Below are 12,525 nucleotides of genomic sequence, written 5' to 3'. Positions count from 1 at the left end.
TCTAACTACACAAACTAGAGAGCAGTGTGCCTTTGGAATCTCATCATATAGGATTGTTCACTTTCACATTTTCCCATTTAAATGACTTTTTCCTTTTTCTAACTCTTCCACTTTTGAGATTACCCAGGCAGTAAATAAACACGCAGAACTCTGCAAGAACACACTCTAACCTAGACGTGGCATGGAGTATGAAACATGTAACTAACTGGGGAATGCTTGCAGAAGGTACTGAGTAGCAGTCAAATAAGACTACAAAGCTTTGGCTGTTTAGCCAAACTTTTGATGGTGGTTACTAGTGACTCTTGCATGCCTGTAGACTCTCCTGTAGTACTCCATTTCTGTCTGACCCGATACCTTGATCTGTCCCATCCAATGTAAATGGAATCAGGCCAACTTTCTTCCTGTGGCATCTTTTCCATCAAACTTGTATTTCAGAAGATCTAATACATAATCTAGTCAGTGCTAATACAGCATTGTTTCTTACAGTGCATTGTTTAGTTTTAAAAGTTCTAAAAGTAACAGCAGTTCTGCTATGTAACCAATCTGTTTTTTTCTATTGAAAATTTCCCCTACCCCTTTCTTTGAATGATCCCCCATTGTGGGGGAAACAACCACTCTACAGACCTTGGAATAAGCCAGAATAGATTCTGTGGATTGATTTGAGTATATAACAAAGGTAAAAGACCAACTAAAGTCTGAAATGATCCACAAAAAGCTGCATTCAAAAGCCTTTTTCTTGAGGACTGGGGTATGTGTATTTCATGCCCAATTCTGAACTTGTGCTAATGCAACATTTTTGTAAGAAATGCCACACTTGAAGCTTCAGACTGTAAAGGGCAAGTTTTTGAGATGTTAGTGCCAAGCAACCTTGTTTGTAGCTCTACCTACTTTTAACTGCTGTTTCTTTAAAACACCTGGCAATGCCACCTCCCAAAAGACATGTACTCAGTATCCTATCACCCATGACACTCTAATTGGCGGGAGGGGAGGAGGTATACTGCAAAAAAAAATTGAGAATTGTGCAGCTTAGTTTAAAAATGCAATTCCTATCCAAGTTTAGTTTTAAAACTGCAGAGTGTTTTGCTGGACCGTACTAAATTTTGAGTGTTACTTGTTGGCTGAATAAATATACCTAATTTTGTCTTGAACAAAGTATCGCATATGTGGAAAAACATAGTGAATTAATGCCACAAGCTTAATCCAGTGACTAGTAAACTGATTTCTGAAGTGAACAAACTGTGAACTTGTGCATCAAGTTTTATTCAGGAAATGCCAATAACCAGTTTAGCACTTCCTATTCTTTGGTATTTGATTTCTTAAACTTCTCTTCTTGTGAAGACACTTGTCAGACTACTTACCGTAGGTTTTCTTCCTGCATCAGTTTATATCCTTCTTTCATTACATATTAGGTGCCTAAACCTGGACATCAGTCAGCTGCAGAATTTTGCTCTACTTCTACTCTTCCAAAGGATCCTATACTAAGGAAGGAAAAACTGCAGGATTTGATGACTCAGATACAAGGGACTTACAACTTCATGCAGGTATGTGTCTTGTTTATCCTGCAATAACACCTGCAGGGCTTGGGTCCCCATTGTGCCAGTGGTAATATTGTAGTAACTTGTTTTGTTAGTGGAGTGGACCTAGCTACTATTGACTAAATTAATGAAAGATTTTAGCAGACTAGAGAATATTTAACTTCTGTGATGTGTTTTGATCTGAACAATCCTAATTTTTCCCATTTCATGAACTTGGTAATCTTTCTAAGGAGTCCATCCTGGATGTTGATAAAGCTTCACCAAGTGCTATTTGTTCATCACAGCCACCTTCAGTAACTCCAGCAGGTAGTCCTGTAGGTAGGTAGACTCTTACATGGAATCCAGAGTTCTTAAGTTGAACGGAGCAATATTTCACTTGCACTGTGCATCACCAATAGCCATAATGGGGGAAGAAAATTCTGTCTAGAATCTGACCATCTCATCCAGTGTCTAAATCTAATGGCTAACATTTCATTAAATGGCCAACAGAATAACTTACAGCAACACTTAAATATGCATTATGCTGCAGGGTTGTGGAACAATTGTTGTCTTGCAACCTGAGACTTATACATGGTCAAGTTCTTATGGCTCAGTACTTTCACCTCCCACCTAGGATTCAGTCCTTCAGATTGTACTTGTATACCTGTCTACAATACAGAATGTTTTATAATAGAACTCTAACAACCTATGTAATTCCTACACATAGCTATTGCCTCTGGTGCAACAGTTAATACTGAACTGTCTCCAGTTAGTTATGCTGGTGCTATTAAGGCTTTAAAATAGTCCTGTTGCCCTTCAAATGTATGGAGAAACTGTGTATTACAAAACAGGAAAATAAGTCAGTTGTAATGGGTATTGGGGAACGAAAGAAAATCTAAATGTTCGTTCTACCTCTATTGAAACTTTGAGTAAATTTGTCTTGAATAATTCAAGTCATCTTAGTGAAATAGCTGTTCCATACATAAGTCTCTGTTGCTGGAGATTGCTTTGACCTTTAACTTCACAAGATGAAACTACACTTCCTAAATGTGAGTGACTTACTTTAGGTTTTAATTTATTCAGCTTTCTGGTATGCTTACTGCGTGATGTATAGTAAGGGCAGTGTAGCTGTCCAAATTTCAGATTTTATTTTTTTTGGAAAAAAATCAATCTTTGAATTATGCTGAGAAGCTGTAGTTAAATTGAAGGCAAATATATGTTGCTTGACTAATCCCTTACTCTTATTTTTACAAAGCTTCTAATGAACAGAAACTGCCAAGTCAAAATGACTTTCTTCAACAGCCACCACAGGTAAACTTAAGAGTACTGGTTTATAGAATTAGACAATTGTGATCTTTTTTAATAAGATATATATTGTGCTTTCAGAAATAACTGAGGAATTGTATAAGGAAATTATGCCAAAATAAGTGTCACAAGACAGGCCAAATTTGATTTGGCCTACCAAATTAAGAGTATAGAATTTGATTTTAAAGTTTGTTGTTTTTATAATCTCTGCAAAGTGAGCTCCCACCAGATATATAGCTCATACTCCAGGCTATATATCAAAAAAGCATTGTATGCCATCTTAACTTCAATGTAATAGCAGATGAGTGAAAATAACATTTTATAACCTCCATTTCACAGTATGGAAGATGTATTTGGATTTAGCTTTCAATTACCAGCACAACTAGTAGAGAGAGAGGTGGGTAGGACCAACTTCTGTTGGTGAAAGAGAAGCTTTTGAGCTTCAGAGCTCCTCTTCAAGTCTGGAAAAGATAACCAGAGTTTTGTAGCTAAATAAAAGGTGGGGACAAATAGTTAAGCATAAGGGGTTAATACAAGTTGCAAGAAACCACTTAAATGAAGTGAGTGGTTAACACCTCTGCAGTCATAAGACCAAGGAATGTTAGTAGGTTTTGAATTGTTGTAATGAGCCGTAAAACCAGTGTCTGAGACCATGTCTGGCAGACTTATGAATTTAAGTTCCCAGGCTAATCTTCTGAAGGTGTTGTGTAGGTTTGCTTTGAGGATGAGGACTGATAGGTCAGATATGGAGTGATCACTTTGAAAAGTGTTGGCTCACATGTGGTAGGGTATCTTGTCTTGTCATTTTTCTGAGTGAGTTCATTTGAGAATGTACAGATTTGTTTGGTTTCGCCCACACAGTTTGGGCATTTGATGGACTGGATTAGGTACATCCTACGTTCTGAATAGGCACATGTAGGATCTGCACCAATCTAGGTAATATGCAAAAATCAAGAGAATTGTTTGCATTGCCTACCTTAAATTTATAATAGCCAGGAGATGCAGTTGACTTTGCCTTGTCAGTGTGCCTACTATAATATTGTCTGAAGAGTAATCAAGCAGCATTCTCCTATAACTTTATAAGGAAAAAATTTCCATTTCACTTGTCACTTCAGACCACTAGCACTTGAGGTTTAAATAAAACTGTTCAAGTGGCTCAGCTAATATATTTAAAAGCAAATCTAAGAGCAACTTGAAGAAAAAAATTAAGACGAATTTTCAAAAATACTGGATGGCCAGTGTCATATTTAGAGCAATAGCTAAATGTCAGGAACAGTATATAATGTCCTATAGGCAGACATGACTGTTAGCAAAATACCAAGCATTGGCACAAAACCACTCATTTATAAACTAAACCATGCACTTTAACAAAACTGTGCCTGAAGGCTTTTCAGAACTACTAGGATTGTTGCCTCCAATCAACTTTATCTGACGTAGTTTCTCTTCCTGCCAGGCTGCTGCTTCTCCCATGACTCTGCATGGCTCAAATACTTCCTTAGCATCTGCTGATCACACTCTTTCTGGTTCCGAAACAGATGATCTTATGACCCCACAGATACCGCAGGTAAAATATCAAGACAACATTGACACTTCCCACTGGAGTTTCGCTGGCCTTCATTATGTTCCATGCAGGGTGGATTTGATTTAAATCAAATTGATTTAAATCACTAGTCAGGAAGACTCCATTTAATCATGGTTTTCTACATAAAAGTGCATTCTTGGTGGTGGTTATAACCTGAATACATATTCTTCACAATTCAGAGATGTAGGTTTCATTTTTAGAAGGTGTACGCTGTACATTTTTAAACAGGGATTTATTTTAAAAACCTTTCAGATGAGTTTTACAACTATATCAGAAAATGAATGATTGGTTATTTCATTTACCAAAGGTAATTGAAGCAGATACTTATGAAGTCATTGGGAGGTGAGCTGTCTCCAATTCAACAGGTTAATCATTAACATTTGGAGGATTTTCTTGTCATGCTGTATTGGGAGGAGAACATAAATAGACGTTTAAATTGTTTTAGTTAACTAAAACAACAATATTAAGTAATCTGAATTTTTTTCTTCAATAGCAAACATACAGTATTTTAACAAAACAAGCATATGTCCCTCGCTTCTGACATTTATCTCCAGACTTCTCCTTTTCCAGATCTAGTCCACCCCAACAATCTTCTATTGAACTTCTTGAAACTTTGCACTTTTAGAGAGGTAAGGGATTGACTGTACCCAAATTGGCAGAGGGACAATAGAGTTGCAGTTTGTTTCTCAATTCTATATATTAAAAACGTTTTTGCTGTTAACAAGTGTGTTACCTCTGGGGAGACGCACCCAGTTTGAGAACTGCAAAACTAAGCCTCTCTGGTATCTTCCAATCTAGACTGAGCATTGAGTCCTGTTGGGTAGATAGAAAGATTAACCTAAATCTATACAGAAGCCTGTTGAACCCCATAAGATTGGGTCCCTAATCCATGAACTATTGAAATTCATTTACAAAACTTTTTTCTCTTAAACATTACTTGAATATATTCTCATACTATAGAATTAAAATGTATAATCCCTATTCCATGATGAGATACATTATAGCTCAAAGGTATCTTAATTAACACTGTCTTTAGATAGGGTTTTTCCTCAGAGCATTTGATCAAAAATCCAACTTAAATCAAAAATGGTTTGTTTTTATTTAATTGATTTTTATCCACCCTGGTTCCATGTGATAACTCTGTTCTTGCAGAAACTATCTGGGGCCTTCTTTAGAGACATTGACTCCACTCAACTGTTTAGCAGTATTGCTGATGAGTAACACGACTACCTTCTCTCCCTGTGTATCGTCTTGTTTCCAGGAACCAAACAAGTCTCTCACACAGAAATTCAGAATTTAAGTCATTACACCAAGCTCTGTTTTAAGGGACTTTAGCATAGCAAGCACTGGCAAGTACATATGTAGTATTGTGCAGATATGTCTTGGTTGTAAAATACTAACAGCAAAAAAGGAAATTGGGAGGCGGGGTGTGTCAATTTTTTACCATGTACAGGAATTATCTCCTTTGTAGTGAATTATCTCCTTTGAAAACACTCTACTGCCTTCAAGCCTGTAACTTAAACGGATATTTTGATTAAACAACCTACGAGGAAATGATTAAATAGGACAGTCTTGCTTTTTGAGGGAAAATTATTGATTTTCTGGGTAATAACTGGCTAAAGCAAACTGAGAATTCTGAAGAACCCTCCCTTTGTTTTCACATTAAATACCTAAATATTAACATGAAAAGACATTTGCCTGTCTGTATAGTCCAACATCTACAACTGGCATGTAGCAGCACTGCTTTACAGCATGATGGTTTGCAGAACCATCTCCTTAAACTGTAAAGTAGTCCTGAATAGTTCAAAAAAACATTTCCAGCTTTTGAATTGCTTTTCCTAAACAAAGTTGAGCTGCTTCCATTGGACGTAAATGCACTAGGTTTGGATGTCAGTTTTAATGAAAAATGACTTATTATACTGAATTTTCATATACTTAAGGCAGACTAAATGGTTCATCAGTTTACACTACAAAATAATTTGGGACTAGTTATCACACTTCCATTGTGAAGTTGTAATGCGGGGTTAAGTGCCAGCAAATATTTCCACACTCCCATTTCCCCCTCTCCCTGGCTCCTTCTCTCACTGCCCAGCCAATCCTGTTTCCCCCTCCATTGTCTCAATCTACTCTTCCCTCCCTCTGATCTGGCTCTTGTCCCCTCAGCATTCATATCAGGTTGCTTCCTCCCACACTGTCTGGGTAGCTGCAGGGGGTTACTGACAGCACAGGAGAAACAAGCATCCTGGCCCAGAGCAGCTGGGAAGCTACAGCCTTAAGAGGGAGCATGCTTAGTGTCTTTGACTCATGTGCAGTCTGGATTAACAGGTAAGGGTCATGAGGGTATGCAGCATTGCTTACTGAGAATGGAGTCTTTGGAGCTAGCTGTTAAACTGAAGTTTTTACTGAATATGTGTAAACTGATCTTTCAGAGTTTTATAACTTGGCCCAATTTGGATGGATTTTCACAAGAACAGCAAAAGGCGCATTCCTGCCAAACTTCAAATTCCTGCTCTAAAGAATGGGGATGCTATAACTTCTTAGTGTTCAGAATTTTAACACTGCAAAATGTTTTTCCCTGTTCTGTTTGGTAATTGCTGAAGGATTTTGGCTGAAACTTTCCAAACTATTCAGCCTAAATGGTTGGTTTGGCCTTGCCTATCATTAAGAATATCTTTGGGACTCCTATATTAAACTTACCATGAGTCAATATTTGAAATCTTCAAATGTTAAACAAGCTGAGTGTGCATCTTCCATGCTACACATGTAGTTTTGTAAGAGATCTAGATCTAAGCAAACACAGTAGATCCAAAGTGAATGCATCAACACACTATCTTTTATTATTATAACACTTTTTCAAATGATAAACTTCCCTATTTCTGCAACATTCTACTGGTAGTTAAGTTACATCTGTCAAGGTTTTTGTCCTTTCAGACATCAGAATCACTTTCTCAAGGGACCGAGACTTATACTTCATCTCAGCCACCTTATCAGACAAGCCCATGCATCTCTGAGCCAGTAATATCCAAAAAGATTGAAATTGCCCAGGTGAGTAACTGCTTTTCACATATGGTTACATCTCTGCTCATAAACTTTACTTGAACAGCTCAGTCAAAATTAACAATGTAAATCTGAGTGACTAGATGCTTCAGATCTAAATTAGGTTTTCTGTTTTACTTAGTATGCTAAATACCTGGTCTCAATAGTGCATCTCAGAAAGCTGGAAGCCTTCCTTTTTGTTAACCCTCTGCTTAGAATCCTAGAATATCAGGGTTGGAAGGGACCTCAGGAGTTCATCTAGTCCAACCCCCTGCTCAAAGCAGGACCAATCCCCAACTAAATCATCCCAGCCAGGGCTTTGTCAAGCCTGACCTTAAAAACTTCTAAGGAAGGAGATTCCACCACTTCCCTAGGTAACGCATTCCAGTGTTCCACTACCCTCCTAGTGTAAAAGCTTTTCCTAATATCCAACCTAAACCTCCCCCACTGCAACTTGAGACCATTACTCCTCGTTCTGTCATCTGCTTTGGATTCTTCCCTCCTAAGTGCAGGACTCTGCACTTGTCATTAAACCTCTCATCAGATTTCTTTTGGCCCAATCCTCTAATTTGTCTAGGTCCCTCTGTATCCTATCCCTACCCTCCAGCATATCTACCACTCCTCCCAGTTTAGTGTCATCTGCAAACTTGCTGAGGGTGCAATCCACACCATCCTCCAGATCATTAATGAAGATATTGAACAAAGCCAGCCCGAGGACAGACCCTTGGGGCACTCCACTTGGTACCAGCTGCCAACTAGACATGGAGCTACTGATCACTACCCGTTGAGCCTGACAATCTAGCCAGCTTTCTGTCCACCTTATAGTCCATTCATCCAGCCCATACTTTAACTTACTGGCAAGAATACTGTGGGAGACCGTGTCAAAAGCTTTGCTAAAGTCAAGGAACAACACGTCCACTGCTTTCCCCTCATCCACAGAGCCAGTTATCTTATCATAGAAGGCAATTAGATTAGTCAGGCATGACTTGCCCTTGGTGAATCCATGCTGACTGTTCCTGATCACTTTCCTCTCAAAGTGCTTCAGAATTGATTCCTTGAGGACCTGCTCCATGATTTTTCCAGGGACTGAGGTGAGGCTGCTTGGCCTGTAGTTCCCAGGATCCTTTCTTCCCCTTTTTTAAAGATGGGCACTACATTAGCCTTTTTCCAGTTGTCCGGGATCTTCACCGATCGCCGTGAGTTTTCAAAGATAATGGCCAATGACTCTGCAATCACATCCACCAACTCCTTTAGCACTCGGATGCAGCGCATCCGGTCCCATGGACTTGTGCTCGTCCAGCTTTTCTAAATAGTCCTGAACCACTTCTTTCTCCACAGAGGGTTGGTCTCCTCCTCCCCATGCTGTGCTGCCCAGTGCAGCAGTCTGGGAGCTGACCTTGTTCGTGAAGACAGAGGCAAAAAAAGCATTGAGTACATTAGCTTTTTCCACATCCTCTGTCACTAGGTTGCCTCCCTCATTCAGTAAGGAGCCTCCACTTTCCTTGACTTTCTTCTTGTTGCTAACATACCTGAAGAAACCCTTCTTACTCTTCACATCTCTTGCTAGCTGCAACTCCAGGTGTGATTTGGCCTTCCTGATTTCACTCCTGCATGGCCCAGCAATATTTTTATACTCTTCCCTGGTCATTTGTCCAATCTTCCATTTCCTGTAAGCTTTTTTGTGTTAAGTCAAGCTGGTCGCCTGCCATATTTACTTTTCTTTCTACACATCGGGATGGTTTGTCCCTGTAACCTCAATAAGGATTCTTTAAAATACAGCCAGCTCTCCTGGACTCCTTTCCCCCTCATGTTGTTCTCCCAGGGGATCCTGTCCATCAGTTCCCTGAGGGAGTCAAAGTCTGCTTTTCTGAAGTCCAGGGTCCGTATGCTACTGCTCTCCTTTCTTCCTTGTGTCAGGATCCTGAACCCTACTATCTCATGGTCACTGCCGCCCACATTCCCATCCACTTTTGCTTCCCCTACTAATTCTTCCCAGTTTGTGAGCAGCAGGTCAAGAAGATCTCTGCCCCTAGTTGGTTCCTCCAGCACTTGTACCAGGAAATTGTCCCCTACACTTTCTAAAAACTTCCTGGATTGTCTGTGCACTGCTGCATTACTCTCCCAGCAGATATCAGGGTGATTGAAGTCTCCCATAATAACCAGGGCCTGCGATCTAGTAACTTCCATTAGTTGCCGGAAGAAAGCCTCGTCCACCTCATCCCCCCTGGTCCGGTGGTCTATAGCAGACTCCCACTACGACATCCCCCTTGTTGCTCACGCTTCTAAACTTAATCCAGAGACACTCAGGTTTTTCTGCAGTTTCATACCAGAGCTCTGAGCAGTCATACTGCTCTTACTTACAATGCAACTCCCCCACCTTTTCTGCCCTGCCTGTCCTTCCTGGAGCACACTGTGCAAGCCTCCTCAAATATCAAAAGGAAGGATGTAGCTAGATATAATTTATTCATAGTTTATATCCATCCATGACAGTATTCCAGTCATGTGAGTTATCCCACCAAGACTGTTCCAATCACATCATAATTCCTTGACTGTGCCAGGACTTCCAGTTCTCCCTGCTTGTTTCCCAGCCTTCTTGCATTTGTGTATAGGCACTTGAGAACTTGCAGTTTGTCCTGCTTTCTTAATATGAGGCAGGAGCGCTCCCCTTTCATGCTCTCTTGCTCGTGCTTCGTCCCGGTATCCCATGTCCCCACTAACCTCAGGGCTTTGGTCTCCTTCCCCCAGTGAACCTAGTTTAAAGCCCTCCTCACTAGGTTAGCCAGCCTGCTTGCAAAGATGCTCTTCCCTCTCTGCCCATGTTGTAGTTTCCATAGGAAACTTAGGGTGAGTGTTAAATTAGTCTTTCCTATCTACAGTGCTCTGATATGCTGCCAAAGCATTTTTCTGCACTGATTGCATCACACTTCATTTTAGCATTGGAAGGGACAAGTGTGGAGGCTTAAGCAGCATTAATGTACTTGAACATAGGCATTGACTTGGTACTGAATTGACCAAGCAAACTGTTTTCAGCACTACTGTACTGACCACTTTGGTAATTAAACATTGAACCTTTCTGGTGGGAAAGAGGTCACCATACTTATACTGTCTCTGGGATCAAGGAACTACTTTCTACATTTTGAGGCATACGTAGATCTTTATACAATAGCAGGTACTTAATAATATCTTTCACTTGTGGAAAAAGCTGTCTATGTCCATGTTTCAGAGTAACAGCCATGTTAGTCTGTATTCTCAAAAGGAAAAGGAGTACTTGTGGCACCTTAGAGACTAGCTCAAATAAATTGGTTAATCTAAGGTGCCATAAGTACTCCTTTCCTTTTTATGTTCATGTTGTAGTTTCCATAGGAAATTATGATGATTGGTATGTTTACTAGTCCATGGACATTTTCACTTAGTCAATAGGCTGTGATAGAAGTACTGATTGCTGAGGATGCACAGCAAGATTTGAAATTGTAAGCAAAAGCTATTCTGTTTTGCTATGTCCAAATGTCATCCTGCAGAAACTGCTGATGTTCAGCAATCTAGGCATTAGAACAAACTATCAAGTGACCTCATGTATTTTTGTTCCCTTCTCAGGCAACTATTCCCCTGCCAAGAGAGCCACAGTCACCGCTGCCTACTTCAAGCACCTCCGTGTCACAGGGGCAAACCTTTCAATCTCCTCCAGCAAGCAGCAGTTCTGTTAGCATAAATGCAGCTCCCTTTCAGGCAATGCAGACTGTAAGTGTATCTCTTGTAGAGGGTAAACAGGAAAGCATTCATGACAAGAATGCTTACAAATTATTACTTCAGCCTTAAAACTATTAAATGCACTGTCCAGGTTTCAGCCCAAAACTTGATAGCACATACTATAACTGAGGACCTCTCAATGACAGTCTAGTCATAAATTTTGGCTGCTCCTACCTTTCCTTCTATGCTTCATTAGTAGGATATTTCCATGAGCTGAGAAGCTCTTCTGCAGCCATTGTGTAGATCAAAATCAAGCACTACAGCTCATTAACTATCAAATTTTATTTATAATAGGCCAGCAGTTGCAAGTGACTGAATTCCTAATTTGCTAATCTAATATGCTAATGAAATCTCAATTCCTGTTAGGACCCCTTGTTTGTAAACTTTTTCACAGTTGAGACCTGCTAAAAAGTGAATTGGCTCAGTCATGTTTAAAATACCAGTGGGGGTTGCTACGTAGCAAAATACTGGTGAGTCGCATCATACGCGCATTTAACTTGCGTGAATTCAACTACATGCACTCAGCAAAAAAAAGAAATAACACGATACCTGTAAATAGTGTGGGCGATTCTGCCCACCATTCCACTCAATAAGCGTATGACCCGGAGTGAGTGTGATATGGGAGACGTGAATCTGCTGTTCCCTCAGTCAGTCTCAGTTCCCACATGCCTCTCATAGTGTGAGCATCTCGCCGCACTGAGTGTGATTCTAGTGTTTAAAGATACTGTATGTATTTTTCATACAACATGGTCCCTAAACACAAGCCAACTACTTCATCTGGTACTCAACCGAAGAAACAGTGATCTGTTCGAATGCGGGAGGAAAAACTGGCTATGTTGACTTGTTGAGAGATTGTATGTTGGTCTCCAACACAGCACTTAAATATGGCCCCAATAAAGCTAGCATTCATGCCATCAAGATTCGAGAGAAATTCGTCAAGCCATGGCATCAAGTGCTCCAATAACTGTTAAGGTGACAAGCCAGGTGTGTGATAAGACTGAAAAGGCATTAAACTTATGGTTGGAAGACATGAACCATAAATGTGAGCCTTTTTCTCGCAATGTGTTGCCATCAATAGGCACTTAGCCTCTGTGCGCTGTTCAAATCTCCCGCTGAAGAGGGACAGCTTTCTGATGAGAAGGAATTCAAAACCAGCCAAGGTTGGCTTAACAGTTTTAGGAACCGCTTCAACCTCAAAAACCTGCAGACCAGTGATCTGGCAAAGCTGAAGAACTGTTCCTTCAGTCACTCCGAGCCTTCGGCGGCACATCCTTCACTCGCTCCAGGCCTTCGGAGGCACTTCGGCAGTGGGTTCTTCAGTGCTGCCGAAGGCCTGGAGCG

At 40.3% G+C, this 12,525-nt stretch overlaps 1 protein-coding gene across 13 annotated transcripts in view; it reads left to right on the top strand.

Annotated features, from left to right (window-relative positions):
- Window positions 1-12,525, top strand: part of CAPRIN2 (caprin family member 2) — a 73,873-nt gene that overhangs the window by 43,841 nt on the left and 17,507 nt on the right. For 10 of the 13 annotated variants that reach the window (XM_043540790.1, XM_043540779.1, XM_037878408.2 and 7 more), the window contains 6 exons: window positions 1,410-1,541; window positions 1,766-1,853; window positions 2,770-2,825; window positions 4,273-4,383; window positions 7,333-7,446; window positions 11,032-11,175. In XM_043540790.1, coding sequence (XP_043396725.1) covers window positions 1,410-1,541; window positions 1,766-1,853; window positions 2,770-2,825; window positions 4,273-4,383; window positions 7,333-7,446; window positions 11,032-11,175 — 645 coding nt within the window. The remainder of the gene's footprint in view (window positions 1-1,409; window positions 1,542-1,765; window positions 1,854-2,769; window positions 2,826-4,272; window positions 4,384-7,332; window positions 7,447-11,031; window positions 11,176-12,525) is intronic. The other 3 variants (XM_043540813.1, XM_043540802.1, XM_043540805.1) reach the window with 1 other exon arrangement.

Source organism: Chelonia mydas, chromosome 1 (genome assembly GCF_015237465.2).
Source record: "Chelonia mydas isolate rCheMyd1 chromosome 1, rCheMyd1.pri.v2, whole genome shotgun sequence".
Taxonomy (NCBI): domain Eukaryota; kingdom Metazoa; phylum Chordata; order Testudines; family Cheloniidae; genus Chelonia; species Chelonia mydas.
This window is presented reverse-complemented; position numbering and strand designations above follow the sequence as displayed.